General features: G+C 44.6%; 2 protein-coding genes across 2 annotated transcripts; both read left to right on the plus strand.

Moving 5' to 3' along the window:
• Nucleotides 1-15,744, plus strand: part of LOC136629094 (zinc finger protein 84-like) — a 341,525-nt gene that overhangs the window by 116,205 nt on the left and 209,576 nt on the right.
• On the plus strand, nt 406-14,394 carry LOC136629192 (oocyte zinc finger protein XlCOF8.4-like). Of its 2 annotated transcripts, none has more exons than XM_066605360.1 (7): nt 406-965; nt 7,218-7,321; nt 7,449-7,625; nt 7,706-7,829; nt 7,912-7,976; nt 12,377-12,479; nt 13,178-14,394. In XM_066605360.1, the coding sequence occupies exons 2-7, from the start codon at nt 7,244-7,246 to the stop codon at nt 13,858-13,860; spliced, it is 1,230 nt and encodes a 409-aa protein (XP_066461457.1). In that variant the 5' UTR covers nt 406-965; nt 7,218-7,243; the 3' UTR covers nt 13,861-14,394. The 2 variants fall into 2 exon arrangements, with proteins under 2 accessions (XP_066461457.1, XP_066461458.1); XM_066605361.1 differs by having other exon boundaries at nt 406-587.

Below are 15,744 nucleotides of genomic sequence, written 5' to 3' on the forward strand. Positions count from 1 at the left end.
CAGCTCTGCTACATCCACAATACACATACAGTACAGGAGCGTGTACATTACACACATACAGCTCTGCTACATCCACAATACACATACAGCACAGGAGCGTGTACATTACACACATACAGCTCTGCTACATCCACAATACACATACAGTACAGGAGCGTGTACATTACACACATACAGCTCTACTACATGCACAATACACATACAGTACAGGAGCGTGTACATTACACACATACAGCTCTGCTACATCCACAATACACAGTACACCCCCTGCTCATCCAGCAGCAGAGTCCTGCAGATACTGATCCCTCTGGTCATGTGATCCCCTGGTCATGTGATACCTGACTCCTCCCACACAGGTGATCACATGATGTTGACATCATCACAGGTCCTGGAAGCTTACTGCAGTCCAGTTCTGCGGGTTGAGGTCTGTGGGAGTCCTGGTTGAGTCTATAGGCGGAGGTCGGCCCCTCTGCCCACTGGCGCCTTCTGCTGTCTAGAAGACACTTCTCGCATCCCCCGAACATCCCGGAGCTTCCTGGCCAGATGATTCCCTCTGGTGGTCTCTGGAGTATATAGACCCCGGTGAGGTGAGACCAGCGGGAGGTACAGGGGGATTCTGCCTGTGAGGAGAGGTACAGAGTCTTCTGCTCGTCTAGTAAAGACCCCGCTATGTTCTGTAGAAGCCTTCTATCCCCTAGACCACAAGTGTCAAACATAAGGCCCGCTGCCTTGTTTTATGTGCCCCGCAGCGTGCCGACGGACGCTCACCACTGAATTGATTACCAGCTGAGGTGCTGCAGCTACCTGCTGATTCCCGGCGCACACTCTGACATCAGTGTGCAGCTGGGATCCCCCTCCCCTGAGTCCACTGCTCCTCAGTTCCGCAGGAGAGAGGACTCGGTGACGTCCGTGTGACCCGGGATCAGCGCAAGCAGAGGGGGAGCGGCGCTGACAGCAAGGAGGAGGTAAGTTTATGGGTTGGGGAACTATTATTACTGAGGGGGGAGTTAATATTAGTAAAGGGGGTTAATATTACTGTGATACTTGATATTATTGAGGGGGGTTAATATTACTGACGGGCATAATATTATTACTGAGGGAGGTTAATATTATTGGGGGTTCATATTGCTTAGGGGGATATTACTGTGGGGTTATTACTACTGAGGGGGTTAATATTATTACTGCAGGGTTATTATTGTGGGGGCCGCTGTTGTTGCTGGGGCCGCTGTTAGGGCTCGTTCACACGGGCGTAATCCTATTTCGGTTGCACAAATACGCTGTGTATTTGCTCAATCGAAAATCGCTTATGCCTGCATATTTGGGGGGGGGGGGGGGGAAGACTGCAGACGGGCGCACCGAGATGACTGCAGACGGGGGCACCGAGATGGACGCAGGCGGGCGCACCGAGATGACCGCAGGCGGGCGCACCGAGATGACCGCAGGCGGGCGCACCGAGATGACCGCAGGCGGGCGCACCGAGATGACCGCAGGCGGGCGCACCGAGATGACCGCAGGCGGGCGCACCGAGATGACCGCAGGCGGGCGCACCGAGATGGACTCAATGATTCTGTTTACTGCATATTATGTACGCAAATCCGCTTGTGTGAACAGGCCCTTACTGTACCGTCTTACAATTATAATCGGCCCTTTGACGTTAACCATAAGGCTGATGTGGCCCTTGGTGAAAATTAGTTTCACACCCCTGGGCTAATGGAGAGCGTCCCCTAGTTACAGTCCTGCGTATAACTTGATGCTAGGACATCTGTGTAGTGTCACCTGATATATCTATACATAATTATTAGAGCGCCCCCCTGCTACAGTCCTAGGCATAACTAGATGATGGGAGAGATCTCTGTAGTGTCCCCTGATATGTCTATACATAGTTATTAGAGTGCCCCCTAGTTACAGTACTGGATATAACTAGATACTGGGAGATCTCTGTATTGTCCCCTGAAAAATCTATACATAGTTATTAGAGCGCCCCCTTGTTACAGTCCTGGGTATAAATGGGTGATGGAAGAGATCTCTGTACTGTCCCCTGATATATCTATTCGTTGCTCTAGAGTGCCCACTAGTTACAGTCCTTTGTATAACTAGATGATGGAGATCTCTGTACTGTCCTCTGATATATGTATACATAGTTATTAGAGCGCCCCCTTGTTACAGTCCTTGGTATGATTAGGGTTGTGACCTGACCGGTAATTCACCAGGCTAGCTGGTACTTTTCCTGCCAGGCCGGTGCTGGTATTTTTTTTTTTTTTTACCGGCCATATTACAAGCCAGTATTTTGGTCGGGCCCTGGGTAGATAGCGAGTATATGACGTTCAGGGAGCCTTCACACAAGCGTGTGCGTACATAGGTGCGCACCCATGTATGTGCAAAGCCACGTGTGAATGAAGGTCTATGCATTGCCTTCAATGGAGCTGCGGCTGAGGCACAAAATGGGCCATTTTAGGAAATAGGTCCACTACTACCCATATAACAGTACGGCCATTGGACGGAGGTAAATCTGTAATAGAGTTCATGGCAATATGTTGCTATGGAGCCTCAGGTATGGGTAATGGACGCAAGAGCCCTGTAGGTCTCAGTTCCTATGGTTTATAGTGGCACAGGAGGACACAAATCGTGGATATCCTTCATCATGGACGGCCACCAGTACTGACGGCGAATTAACTCGCTAGTCTTGTGTTGCCCAGAATGACCAGCTAATTTGGAACAGTGACCCCAAGATAGGACACCTCTCCTCTTGGCCTCAGGCACGAACGTCTTCCCTGGTGGGATATACTTAACCCAAACAGGCACTACGGTCACCAACACTGGAGCCTCTTCAGTGTTGTTACAGTCAAATGCTCTGGATAGTGCTACAGCCTTAATGTTTTGGTTACCAGGCCAAAAATACAATATAAAATCCAGCCATGCAAAAAACAAGGCCCGCCGAGCTTGACAGGGATTGAGCCGTTGTGCCTTCTGAAGATATGTCAGATTTTTATGGTCAGTGTAAATTACGATTGGATGCGAGGCTCCCTCCAACAGATACCGCCAAAATTCCAGAGCCATCTTGATAGCCAGTAACTCGCGGTCCCCTATAGAGTAATTCTGCTCTGCCGTGGAAAATTACTTTGAGAAAAAACCGCATGTCACCTTCTTCCTCAATGCCCCTTTTTGCAGTAGGACTGCCCCTACACCCGAGGAAGAAGCGTCGACCTCCGGCACGGAGGCAGACGCGAAGGCTACCTTTAGAGCTTGAAAAGCAGACTCTGCATCTGGAGACCACTGTTTGGCATCAGCTCCCTTACATGTGAGAGTAGACATGGAAGAAGTCAGGGAGGAGAAGTGTGGGATAAACTGTCGGTAGTAGTTTGTAAAGCCCAAGAATCGCTGGATTGCCCGAAGGCTGGAAGGCCAATTCAGTACTGCAGAGACTTTTTCAGGATCCATTTCCAAACTCTGTTTGGAAACAATATACCCCAAAAAGGGAAGGGACTCCGTTCAAAAACACACTTCTCCAATTTAGCAAGCAAACGATTCTCCCTTAATCGCTAGACCACCGTGCGAACCTGCCTCCAGTGCGAGGGTATATCTGAGAAAAAAAAACAAGATATCGTCCAAATACACAACTACACATTGCAGAAGGAGATCTCTGAAAATGTTAACAAATTCCTGAAAGACGCCAGGAGCATTAACCAGACCAAAGGGTATCACCAAGTATTCGTAGTGTCCGTCTCGGATATTGAAAGCTGTCTTCTACTCATCTCCCTCGTGGATGCAGATCAAGTTATAAGCACCACGCAAATCAAGCTTGGTGAAAATCTAGGCGCCCCGCAGGTGGTCAAATAACTCAGGGATCAAGGGTAAAGGGTATTCTGACTCGTGATCGCTTTCAGACCATGATAGTCAATGCAGAGCCCTAGTGATCAGTCCTTCTTTTTGACAAAGAAAAAGGAAATGAGAACTTATGGATAAACCCTCTGGCCAGGCTCTCCATAACATATTTGGCTGGATCTCGGGCAGGGAAAGAGGGTATACTCTACCTTGAGAAGGCACGGAACCAGGCACAAGGTCAACTGGGCAATCATAGGGACGATGCAGTGGCAGACATTCAGCATCTTTCTTGTCAAAGATGTCTGCAAAACCATAAGGTTCCTGTAGACCCTGGAGTTTAGATGGTAAAGTAACCGGGTGGACAGGATGCAAACACTTGGTATAGCAGGTGGTGCCCCAACTTGATACCTCACTGGTACTCCAGTCCAAGGTGTGTAATCGGAGCCACGGCAAAGCTAGAGATAAATTAGCTAGTTTCTCCACAGTCATCACCAGCAGGGAAGTCCTCTCAGAATGGAGAGCACCAATCCTCAACTCCAGTGGCTCTGTGATAAACCGGATCATCTCACAGAGAGTACTAACATTAATAGTAGAAACCATGAGTGGTTTCTCGAGATGCTGGATGGGAATTCAGTAGGGGTCCACCAAGGCCAGTTGAAGGAAATTGCCGGAAGAGCCGGAATCCGGGAAAGCCTCCAGTGACACCTGGGCACCAGAAAGAACCATGGTTACAGCCTGGGAGGGGAGCAATCCTCACCTAGGGTAGCCTCTCCAGCTGACCCTAGGGGGAGGAGTTTCCCGGTTTGAGAGGACAAGCGCGAACAAGGAGACCAGGAGATCCGCAATACATGCAAAGGTTCCTAGAACGATTTGAGTGCGCGCCCCTCCTCAGATAGTCTAAGCCGATCCACCTGCATCGGCTCAGGATCGCTAGACTGGGTAGTGGTCAGCGGCGAGAAGAGTAGTCTCTGAAAGCGAGGGGCCAGACGGATTGGTCTCTCTTGCATAACTTCCCTGGACTTCTCTTGGAACCACAGGTTAATCCTTATAGCCAGAGAAATCAGAGCACACAACGAGGTAGGAACCTCGTAATCCGGCAACTTGTCTTTAATGCCACCTTGTAGTTCCTCCCAGAATGCCGCCACCAGAGTTTCATTGTTCCACCCCAGCTCTGAGGCCAAAGATTCAAACTGGATAACATATTCGCCTACAGTGAGGTTATTTTGAGGGAGACGAATCAGGGCAGACGCAGCGGAAGATGAATGGCCGGGCTCCTCAAACACCTTTTGAAAGGACTCAAAAAACAAACCGAGGCTATTAACCAGTGGATCATTGTTTTCCCAGAGGAGATTGACCCACGCCAAAGCCTGACCTGTAAGATGAGATACTATGAATGCGATGTTTTGTTTGTTTGTTTGGGTTTTTTTTGTGCGATCTGAATTAAAAAAAGCTCAAAGTGCAAGAAACATTGAATAACAAAACTGCGACATTGTCTGGGATCCACGTCATAGCAAGGCAGTGTTGCCAGGCGGAGTCTGGAGCCAAAAATGGCAGCTGCCAGTGGAGGCGATGTAGCATTTGCTGCAGCAGCAGAGGACTGCGGTACCGCTATGGTAGGGGGAATATCAGAAAGTACTGACATTGTAAAGATATGCCAAGATTTGCTCTTGCCTCTCACGTTGATGCTTCATCTCCTGGAATAATTCAGGATAACCTCCCATAGTTGGAGTCAGCAGGATCCATGGCTGCAGTGTACTGTAAGGACTGTGGATGTGGAACCACTGTGTCAACCTACTAAGAGCTCATCCAGCACAGCTGACAGCCAATCCCAGCGTGGGAGGTAAGATACCAGACGAACAGCCCCATATATGGATGGAAACTAGGGAAGATATCTTGCCCTGAACTGATAACCAGGAGAGAGAGACCCCTGCCTACAAGCAGAGCACTCATCCCAATAAGGACGACCCCATGGTTTTTCTCTAGGCGCTAACTTACCCTGGCAGGCCAGAACACCTATAGGACAAAGATAGAACAACACCAGGAGTACAGAAACAAAGGAGGATCAAGCAGACAAGGATAAACAGAGAAGCAGACAACGGGAACAACAGAGTACACGAACGAAAAACACAGCACAAGCTAGCAAGGTAACTGCCGAAGCAGTTGCTGAACAGGACGTGATGGTAACAAAACTCTCAACAACACTGCGGCAAGGTCTGAAAGGCCCAGGGCAGCTATACAGGACAGTGATTAGAAAAGGAGTATCAGCTGAACAGGAGGCCAGAAGCTATTAACCCTACGAGTGCTGGAAGAGAGTGAATATAAGCTCAGGGAACAGAGAGAATAGGACTACGCCCATGTTTGCCAGACACAGAAGCAGAAGATTGTGTCTGAACAGTGCACCTAACATATTCCCTAAAACAGCAATAATACAAACTATAGTTCTGCCTGCAATAATCTCACATGGATCCACCAAAGGAAAATGTAAAGTTCTGGGGTTCAGAATTTGGTGACAGAAAGCAGATTTAAACCAAAAAGGTTAGTTTCTTAAGGGTACTAAAAGATAACAGCAACTATAGAAATCACCATATTCATACTGGCACACTAAAGAAGAAGAATGGGTCAATTTACTGCACAATGATGTCATAAAAACCAAACTTACAAAAATCATAAAATTAAATTTTTAGAATAATTCCAGCAAATGTTTTTATAAAATTTCCAATAAAATATTTGATAAAGGTCTCCACAAATGAAACCTCTAAATGTAGCCTCGTTAACAGAAAAAATAGCAATTGCCCTTGGGCATCAGGGATGAAAAATGGCTGCAGGAAGGGGTTTTACTTTGTACCTGTCAGGAGGATTCTGCTGCCTGTCATACATACATCCTAACACGCATGTACATTGCAGACATCTATATTGTGCTCTAAAACACTGCAGCGCTTCAGAGAAAACACTGTAAAAAGCAGCTCTGAACTTGGAGAAGAGTCAGTGGGGCGGTCGCTGCCGGCTTCTTCCTGCCTGGGTCGGCTATCAATCCAAGTGAATTTGTGTTGTCTGTAGTTCAAGCTGCATAAAACTCACAAAACAGGTTCTCTTTAATATCTCCTTAAAGGGGTTTGCCCATGACTTGCTTCACAACCACTCTGTCCTTCATGAATGTTGCTGACCAGAACATGTGACTTCTGCAGCCAATCACTGGCCACAGCACTGACCTTTTATAGCCAGTGATTGGCTGCAACATGTCCTGATCAGCAGCAACCAGGAAGGACACGAGTTGTGAAGCAATTATTACTAATGGGAAAACACCTTTAAATATTTCCCCTTATTATCTCCAGTTCATTTATTTTTATGTTGTTTTTTGGGGAGGTTTTACATTGATTTATATTCTTTCCATTCAGGTCCCTACATAATTGATTCATCAAAGATGGAGAAGGGCAGAAACAACATGGTGGAGAGTGTATTCAATCTCTCCCTAGAGATACTCTTCCAGCTCACTGGGGAGGTGAGAGATTCTGATGATGTCACATTACATCATTCTTATCTATGGTATTAGCAGATGATGTCACTGGAGAGGGGATGGACTCTGGAAATGTCTGTAGTGATTTTTATTAATGTCTCCCCATATACAGGATTACATATTAGTGAAGACATCTAGTGATGACGGTCGCGCCCCTGTGTGTGATGGATGGGGAAGACCCATGAGCCCAATCACGGGGCTCCCACCTCACCCCCTGATACATGAGGACGTCAATGTAAGGAAGATTCTAGAACTTGCCAACAAGATGATTGAGCTGCTGACTGGAGAGGTGACGCTGCAGGGAATGCTGGGACATTATACAGTAACAGCACTGGAGGCTTCTGGGTAATGACTATATTGCGTTATCAGGTTCCTATAAGGTGTCAGGATGTTGCTGTCTATTTCGCCATAGAGGAGTGGGAGTATTTCGAAGGACACAAGGATCTGTACAAGGACGCCATGATGGAGACCCGCCAGCCACTCCCATCACCAGGTAATAGACAGGACTAAATACACGGGGACTTTATGATCTGTATGTAAAGAATGACTTCAGTGTCTGTCTGTGTTTCCTTCAGTTCCACCCAGTAAGAGAAGCCCACCAGAGAGATGTCCCCGTCCTCTTCTTCCACAGGACCATCAGGTAGATGGAGATGTCCTTCTGATCTGTAGAAGGCTGTGAAGCTCTTGTCTTCAGTCTTATTAGATGTCTTCTCCTTGTGCGATGAGGCCGGTGGAGATGGCAGGATTACCGCTGACCAGAGACATTACATGTTGTCTGGATCTTCTCCCAGTTTTCTGGCGGTGGAGACTGCTGGTGGGAATAAGGAGCCAACATCTTGTATTTATATCTGTCTGCTCCTTTATTTTCCCGAGACAAACAGCGGATGTGTCTGGTAGACGCTGATCTCCTCCACTGAGACTAGTGCAGCGTGTCTAGCCATGCCAGATATACATGTTATGAGGATCCTGAGGGGTCATTGAGCCGCCATCTACTATACATGTCCGGCTTCTAGACCTACAGCCATGTGGCCGTCACAGTTTCCTACTGGACCTTCTATGGACAGCCAGCCAATATATCCTCACCCAGATGTATGGGCGGGTTCAGTAACAGTGTCAGGTGTTTAAATGATTCCTTATCTAGATCTTCTCAGCACTAAGCAATGAGCTAACTTTAGGAAGATCTTGAAATTGAAAGGAGTGTGTACATCATTAGTGCAATAATAAATGAGATCTTACAAGAATATGGGGAGTACAACAATGCCAAATACATCAGGCTGTAAATTACAGATAGTTGTCAGAGACCTCAGATAACCAGAACCGTCAGACCTGAGAGTTATTAGGAACAGTGCCAGTATAAAAACAGAACTCGAAATCTTGATCCAATAAGCATAACTAGTAAACCAAGACATCTGGACATCCGGGATAATTGTCAATCCTATTAAAAAAAAGAAATCCACTTGTCAGATAATCATGAACACATTTCATTTTGAACTCCACACAAGTATTTGTTATTCCGTAGTTACGTTGTTTTAAAGTGACAGCCTTCACAAACTGGAGTATTTTGGAGCACATATAGAATCAAACAGCTACGGCATTGTAGAATTAAGGAGCCTAAAAAGTGCATCCACTTTGACCCCTCTCCTCTTCTCATAATTCTTCAATGTTCCAGTCCATTGTCTGGTTGTGCAGTTGTTCTTCCTGCTACTTTACCTTCCGGCAAGCAAGGTTCAGGGCCCTTTTACATGGCACGACCTGTCAGGCACAGATGCCCGACTGGTCCTCGCAATAATAATCTCTAGGGTTGGAGGTGAAGCAGGCTGAGGATCGTTACACCCCTCATGTTCTTCATTCACCGTAAATGGGTAGTCGTTCAAAAGTGAATGACTGCCTGTTTATATAGGCTGATATGTAGTTCAGCTTTCTGTATGTAGAAACTGAATGATGAATAAGAAGCAACCTCACTCTTGTTCGTTGTTCATTCCGGACATACATTTATACTGAGCGTTAATTATCGAAATTCCTGCTGGATCCTACAATTCCCTTCAACTAATTTATAGAGTTCAACCATGAAAAAAATTAAAAGAAGTCATTATTAAATCCAGAATATTCCATTTTTTTTCATTTGTGCTTCTTTGCCTACTGATACTCTGATTTAGGTAGCTCCTTTTGGATCCATATATTGGCAGTATGTGGGCCCGACCACCTGACACACACTGCCCTGAGAAGCAGGGAGATAGTTAGGGACCTTAATGTGCTGATTTGTGACTAGTATGATTTCTTCCTGTTAAATGAGATTGTAAAGAGCACAAATAAAACATTTTAATCATAAACCTTCCCTCCATGGCTAAGTCACCAAAATAAAGACCCAATATAACCGCTTTCTCTTTTGGGTGAAAGTTGGCCAAAGTTTTACTAATTATCTTAAAATTCCAAACTTCATTGCAGAAGAACTCACCTATATCTCAGAACATTAAAACGTGTGGATTTAAAGCCATATGCCAGCTATCAACTCCCGTCAGGCAAGTCCACCTTCAAATCATCTCCCGGTATTCTCCACCATCCATCATGGAGGAGCCCATATATCCCTATATTGGGCTTTGACCTCCATCTAACAAAAAGATATTGCTCCATCCCATTCTGAAGCTTTAACAGGAATTTGTTGAAGCCCATCTCATTTAGATGGACACCATCCAACTACATAAGGTGTTGACCACTTTCAGCTGTCTATGTCAGATGACTGTACCCAAACAGCCCCAAATAAAATGATATGATCGAGCATTGACTGTGCATGAAGCCTTCTGGACAGGCTTGGATTCCCACACCCCTTGACACATCACTTACGAAACAATTTCCAACCAAACCAATATGAGCTCCAAAAAAAAACTTGAAACATGCACCAAATTGGCTCTCCTGAGGGAGAGCAGCTCAGCTACCCAAAAGAAGCAAAGAATGTTCCTTCCTGCATGAATAATTAAAAATTTGGGCCACTCTAAATTTTGTTGATACAAATTGCTTTTGAATGAACCTACGACCACTGCAGGCTTCTGATGCCCTTCCATTGAACGTCAGCATGGTCCATATCCAGAGCCTTGGCCCACCTAGAATTTATACAAGTGGCCCAGGGAACCAAACAGATGGCTGCCGAACATCTGAAAAAGGAGCAAAACGTCAGATCAACAGATATTTTGGATATAAGCCACAAAGCAAGAAGATCGCCTCTTTCCTATGCGATGGGCCTCACCCTCACCTGTTTTGGAAGTGGGGTCTACATTCTTGTCTTCAGATACTTTAGTGGAGACATTGCTGCACACAAGCACAGCCAGCACCCAATATATCTAGCCAGCGGTAGTTACTCCACACGTATACAATCCTGCCTTTACACTCAGGGCAGACCATTTAAGCCATGCACTCTAAAGAAAAATTGTGGGTGAAGAATAGTGAACAAATGGCAATTAATGATATTACAGGCTGCCTCAAATTGGCAGTTTAGTCTAACTAAGCACACAATGTATGATCCTAAAGACCCGTTTATGATTTCTACTTCTGGTCCTGGGAGTCAAGGATTAGCAAAGTACTTAAATATCTCCAAACTCTTCTGTATGTGTCCCGTTCGATTTGAACACTATTTTATGCAGGAGACCCTGACAGACTCATTGGGCAAAACTGTCACTTCTGCATTTACCTGGGGTGAGAGCATACGACAATGCCCTTGGACCTCTGAATGACCTAGGGTGATAATCATAGTTTATTCCATAGGGACATACAACTTCACATGGATAATCTCAGTCAACAGTTAAAAATTGTATCACAGAGCGTCCCCCAAGGACCCCAATCATGTATCAGAATTAAGAAACAAAGACACCTGCAAGACCCTCTGTGGTCAAGTAATCAGAAAGCTACTGGTTAGTCTTTTCTCTCATTGACCAGCATCATTGAGTTCAGATTACCTCAATCAACCACCCATTCACATGTACAATAAAACGTTAAAAAAACAGCACATAAAGATGCCTCTTGTCTTCAAATTACTACCCCAGTCCAAATCTGTCAAAGGGAAACAAAATAGACAAGACTAGCAATGGTGCTTACTGCTCATTTTTTCTTTCCTCCGCTCCTGAGGATACGTGGAACACAGCATTGGGCAGAGGTAGATAAAGCTGGAGGAATGTCTGTGGGAACCTCCATGGAATGTCAGAGTAGTTAGAACATAACCCACTGGGACAAGAGGTTTCCCGCTGGACCTTCTATAGACAGCTAACTCAAGGACAAACCAATATAACTTCACAGACGTATTCTGAGGTTAAGTAAGCTTTAAATTATATTGTAAAAATGTCAGGAAATATAGAATTCGTTATCAAGATCTTTTCATCACTAAAAGCCAACTAGGAAGAAAATGAAGGGGATGTATACAGCATTAGAGCAACCATTAAAGAGGTTGTTCAGTTACAGGACAGCATCCCTCTTATAGGGCTGAGCAATACTTATTCCTCTGCAGCTGAAATCCAGTACTGCAGCCCCGCTGTGGTACTGGGGTTTATTGTTATCGCTGACTTTACAGGAGGTCAGGTGACCATTGCAGCCAATCAGAGGCTGCAGAGTCACGTTACCGAACTCCTGGCATCATGGCACTCAGAATGTGAGAGCCGATGCTTGGACCAGCTTTATGAAGAATGATTTGCAGATCAGCTCAAGTCACAGAGCTGGGCAATGCCGGTCTCTCCCGGCATACTGAGTGATGGCTCTTTTCGTCTACACAGAACAGGAGAGAGCTGTCAGTCTGCATGATGCAGGAGGGAAAAGCTAGCACGGCCCCCTCTGTGACTCAGAGCTCAGCTAAAAAGCAGACTTCATGAAGCTGGTGACAGAATCCCTTTAAGGAGCAATTGTAGCCTAAAAAGGCATCCCCTTTGACATGACTCTGCTAACTACTGCTGTCAGGTCATTTTTGGTCATCATGATGATTAATGATCTTTTGAAGTAATGTAAAACCTTCCACACGACTTCTCCAACTGTCTGCTGACTTTTACAATATTTGTCTCACAGCTTTTGTATCAGGATGAAGATCTGACCGATATTAATGCTACAGAGACAAATGTGAGGGGCGATCAGCGGTGTAAAGAGGAGATTCCTACAGGTAACTGCCCAGGTGAGTAGTAACCACTAAATACAGCTGAGGAGAGTCACAGATTCTCCTCGGTCAGCGGCTGCTGATAGTTATGTAGATTTATAAGCTCTGTGATCTGTCAGTTTCTGCTGGATGTTCCCCCATTCAGCCGGAGTACAAACTAAATATGGATGACATGTGATACTGTTATAGGTGATAACACATGATGGGCATTTATGGCACGGACATGAAACGCACCTATGTGAGCGGGAACTACTATTCATTATATGATCTCTATACTGATGAGGGAAAAATGGTTTTCCAATTGTGGGACTAAGTAACATAGTATGTTAGGCTGAAAAAAGACAAATGTCAATCCAGTTCAGTCTGTTTCCACCCCCCTTGTTGATCCAGAGAAAGGCAAAAAATTACCAGTGAGGCAGAAGCCAGTTTGCCCTATTTTGGGGGAAAATTCCTTCCCAACTCCATAATGGTAATCAGAATAATCCTTGGATCAACACTTGATCCTAACGGTCTTTTTACACTGACCAATGCTGACAGTCATCCGTATTGGCTCTTTTGAGTAATTACTCTAGCAACTGTCATCCTGTGTAAACGTACCCTTAGTTGATGATTACATTTTGCTACATGACTTGTTTTTTATATAGAACTATTATAAAATATCAGCATAATTTTTAGGGTTTGTAGTATTCAAGAATAATCAGCTTTATTTTTGGCAGATGTCGGTACCTGGAGCTCAGAGGGATGTCTGATATCTGCAGATACTAAAGCAGAGGATTGTGGTATCACACAAGATACATTTGAAGAACCTGCCTTTATCCCAGATATCTCCTCGTCGCTTCATTGCAAAGATCCATCATCTGATCCTCTTATACAGGTCCCATCTTCTAATTCATTGCAGACTGATAAAAGCCACAGAAAGGGAGAACATCAAGGAGTTCACACTGGGGAGAAGCCATATTCGTGTTCAGAATGTGGGAAATGTTTTACCAAGAAATCAAATTTGATTCAACATCAAAGAAGTCACACAGGAGAGAAGCCATTTTCTTGTTCAGAATGTGGGAAATATTTTTCAAGGAAATCAGTTCTTGCTACACATCAGAGAATTCACACAGGAGAGAAGCCATTTTCATGTTCAGAATGTGAGAAATGTTTTACAGATAAATCTGTCCTTATTGAACATCAGAGAATTCACACAGGGGAGAAGCCGTTCTCATGTTCAGAATGTGGAAAATGTTTTACAGTGAAATCAAATCTTGTTACACATCAGAGGATTCATACAGGAGAGAAGCCGTTTTCTTGTTCAGAATGTGGGAAAAGTTTTACCCAGAAAATGGCTCTCGCTGCACATCAGAAAGTTCACATAAGAGAGAAGACGTTTTTTTTAAACCTGTTTTACTAAACTGTACAACAAAAAGGAAAAAAAAAGTAAAGTGATGTCATACACAGGAATGTATAATGCATAAAGAAGACTTATTGAATGAATGGCTTTGGATGAAATGTTGTGATGTGTCATTCAGGCAATATGAATATGTGTGCTTTATACGTTGCAGGAGTATTTTTCCCTCCTGGGGAGGTGATCGGCACAGGAAACTTTTGGTATACTGGATTATGGAGTTGTGTGCCCGAGTTCTGTTAGGCGTGAATTCTAAGTCTGATCTTATGTATTTGTTCTGACAATATCTGCCCAATCTGAGATTTACATTTTCACTTTCTGTGTTGAATGTAAATGTTCGCACCCTGATATGGACTATTGTGCCGGACCGGCTCTTCCAAGTTACCACTTATGTATAAAACTCTTGGCTCACTTGATATCCGACAGGCTATGATTAAGAGCTCACCTGAGTTTGAAAGGCATAGGTGGTTGGTCTTAATGGGTTGTTCACCCCCTAAGTTTTTAATCCTGTATATATAAAGTCTGATATTTTATACCAAAGCTGACAAATGTTTTCCATGATTATAAGAAGCTGATGAGCTCCAGTGACAGCCACAGATCTGGCAAAGCCCCCCAAGTTAGCTAGGGGCATGGTGTAATAGATTGCATGTCAGTTGTACCCTGACAGGCTATACTGTTTTGGAATACTGTGAAGGCATTATATAAGCAATCAAAGGAGTGCGGCTTCTAGCTCTGTAGGAGCAGAAGAAAGGGAAAAGTTGCAGTTAAATCAAAGAATAAAGTTGCTCCTCCCTTATAAATCTTTTTTATAGTTAACTAGCTTACCCGTCGCGCGTTGCTGCGAAGACAGACAGACATACCTTCATTCGTTTTTATATATCTAGATAACAACCAATCACAGCGCAGCTTTCATGTTACCTCAGCAGTAAGAGAAATAACAACCAATCACAGCGCAACCTTTATTCTGCCTCAGCAATATCAAAAATAGCAACCAATCACAGCGCAGCTTTCATGTTACCTCTTTTATTTTACCTCAGTATTCTCAATATCCAGGAATTGTCTTGCGAAACGTTCGGCGGATGCATCATTTTGTAGTTGAACACTCATCCCGTTGGTCGTAATGCCTTTTGCTTTCGTGCTTGAGATGGAAATCAAACGATCTTTGTCTGGGGGCATAACTGTCGACGATGCTCGTACGCGCGCCACCTATCACAGGATAGATGTACTATGCCTATAATCTTCGGAGGAGTGTACTCAACAACTTCCCAAAGTCTCATGGCCATTGGATGAATGGTGTAGTAATGCATAAAAGGACAGACAGACAGACATTCATATATATATAGATGACATCAGGAAATGAGAGAATTAGATTCCGTACGTAAAATTTGGACGCTAATTCTTTTGCGCTTAGAATTGAATAATCGAGTTGGGACCCATTAGCTTTTTCTATTTATGACATAATCAATACTCGTGCCAAATGTCATGTTTCTAGGACATCGCGAAGTGAGAGAATTAGTGGCAGTGATGGAAATCGAACGATCTACGTGGGGGGGGGGGGGCGTAACTGTCGACGACGCACGCACGCCATTTATCGTAGGATAGTTGTACTATGCCTATAATCTTCCCAGGAGTGCACTCAACAACTTCCCAAAGTTTCATGGCGATCGGATGAATGGTGTAGTAGCGCATAAAGGACAAACACACAGACAGACAGACAGACAGACAGACATACATACATTCAATTTTATATATATAGACTAGCTTACCCGTCGCGCGTTGCTGCGAAGACAGACAGACATACATTCATTTGTTTTTATATATCTAGATAACAACCAATCACATCGCAGCTTTAATGTTACCTCAGTGGTATAATATATAACAACCAATCAC

This window comes from Eleutherodactylus coqui, chromosome 5 (assembly GCF_035609145.1).
Source record: "Eleutherodactylus coqui strain aEleCoq1 chromosome 5, aEleCoq1.hap1, whole genome shotgun sequence".
NCBI classification, from domain to species: Eukaryota; Metazoa; Chordata; class Amphibia; order Anura; family Eleutherodactylidae; genus Eleutherodactylus; species Eleutherodactylus coqui.

What these genes read in the sequence shown, in the direction of transcription:
- LOC136629192 (XM_066605360.1), top strand. Translation starts at nt 7,244, where the DNA reads ATGGAGAAGGGCAGAAACAACATGGTGGAGAGTGTATTCAATCTCTCC. An exon ending in CCAGCCACTCCCATCACCAG is followed by an intron (nt 7,830 to 7,911) that starts GTAATAGACAGG and finishes TGTTTCCTTCAG; the next exon opens with TTCCACCCAGTAAGAGAAGC. An exon ending in TCCTACAGGTAACTGCCCAG is followed by an intron (nt 12,480 to 13,177) that starts GTGAGTAGTAAC and finishes TATTTTTGGCAG; the next exon opens with ATGTCGGTACCTGGAGCTCA.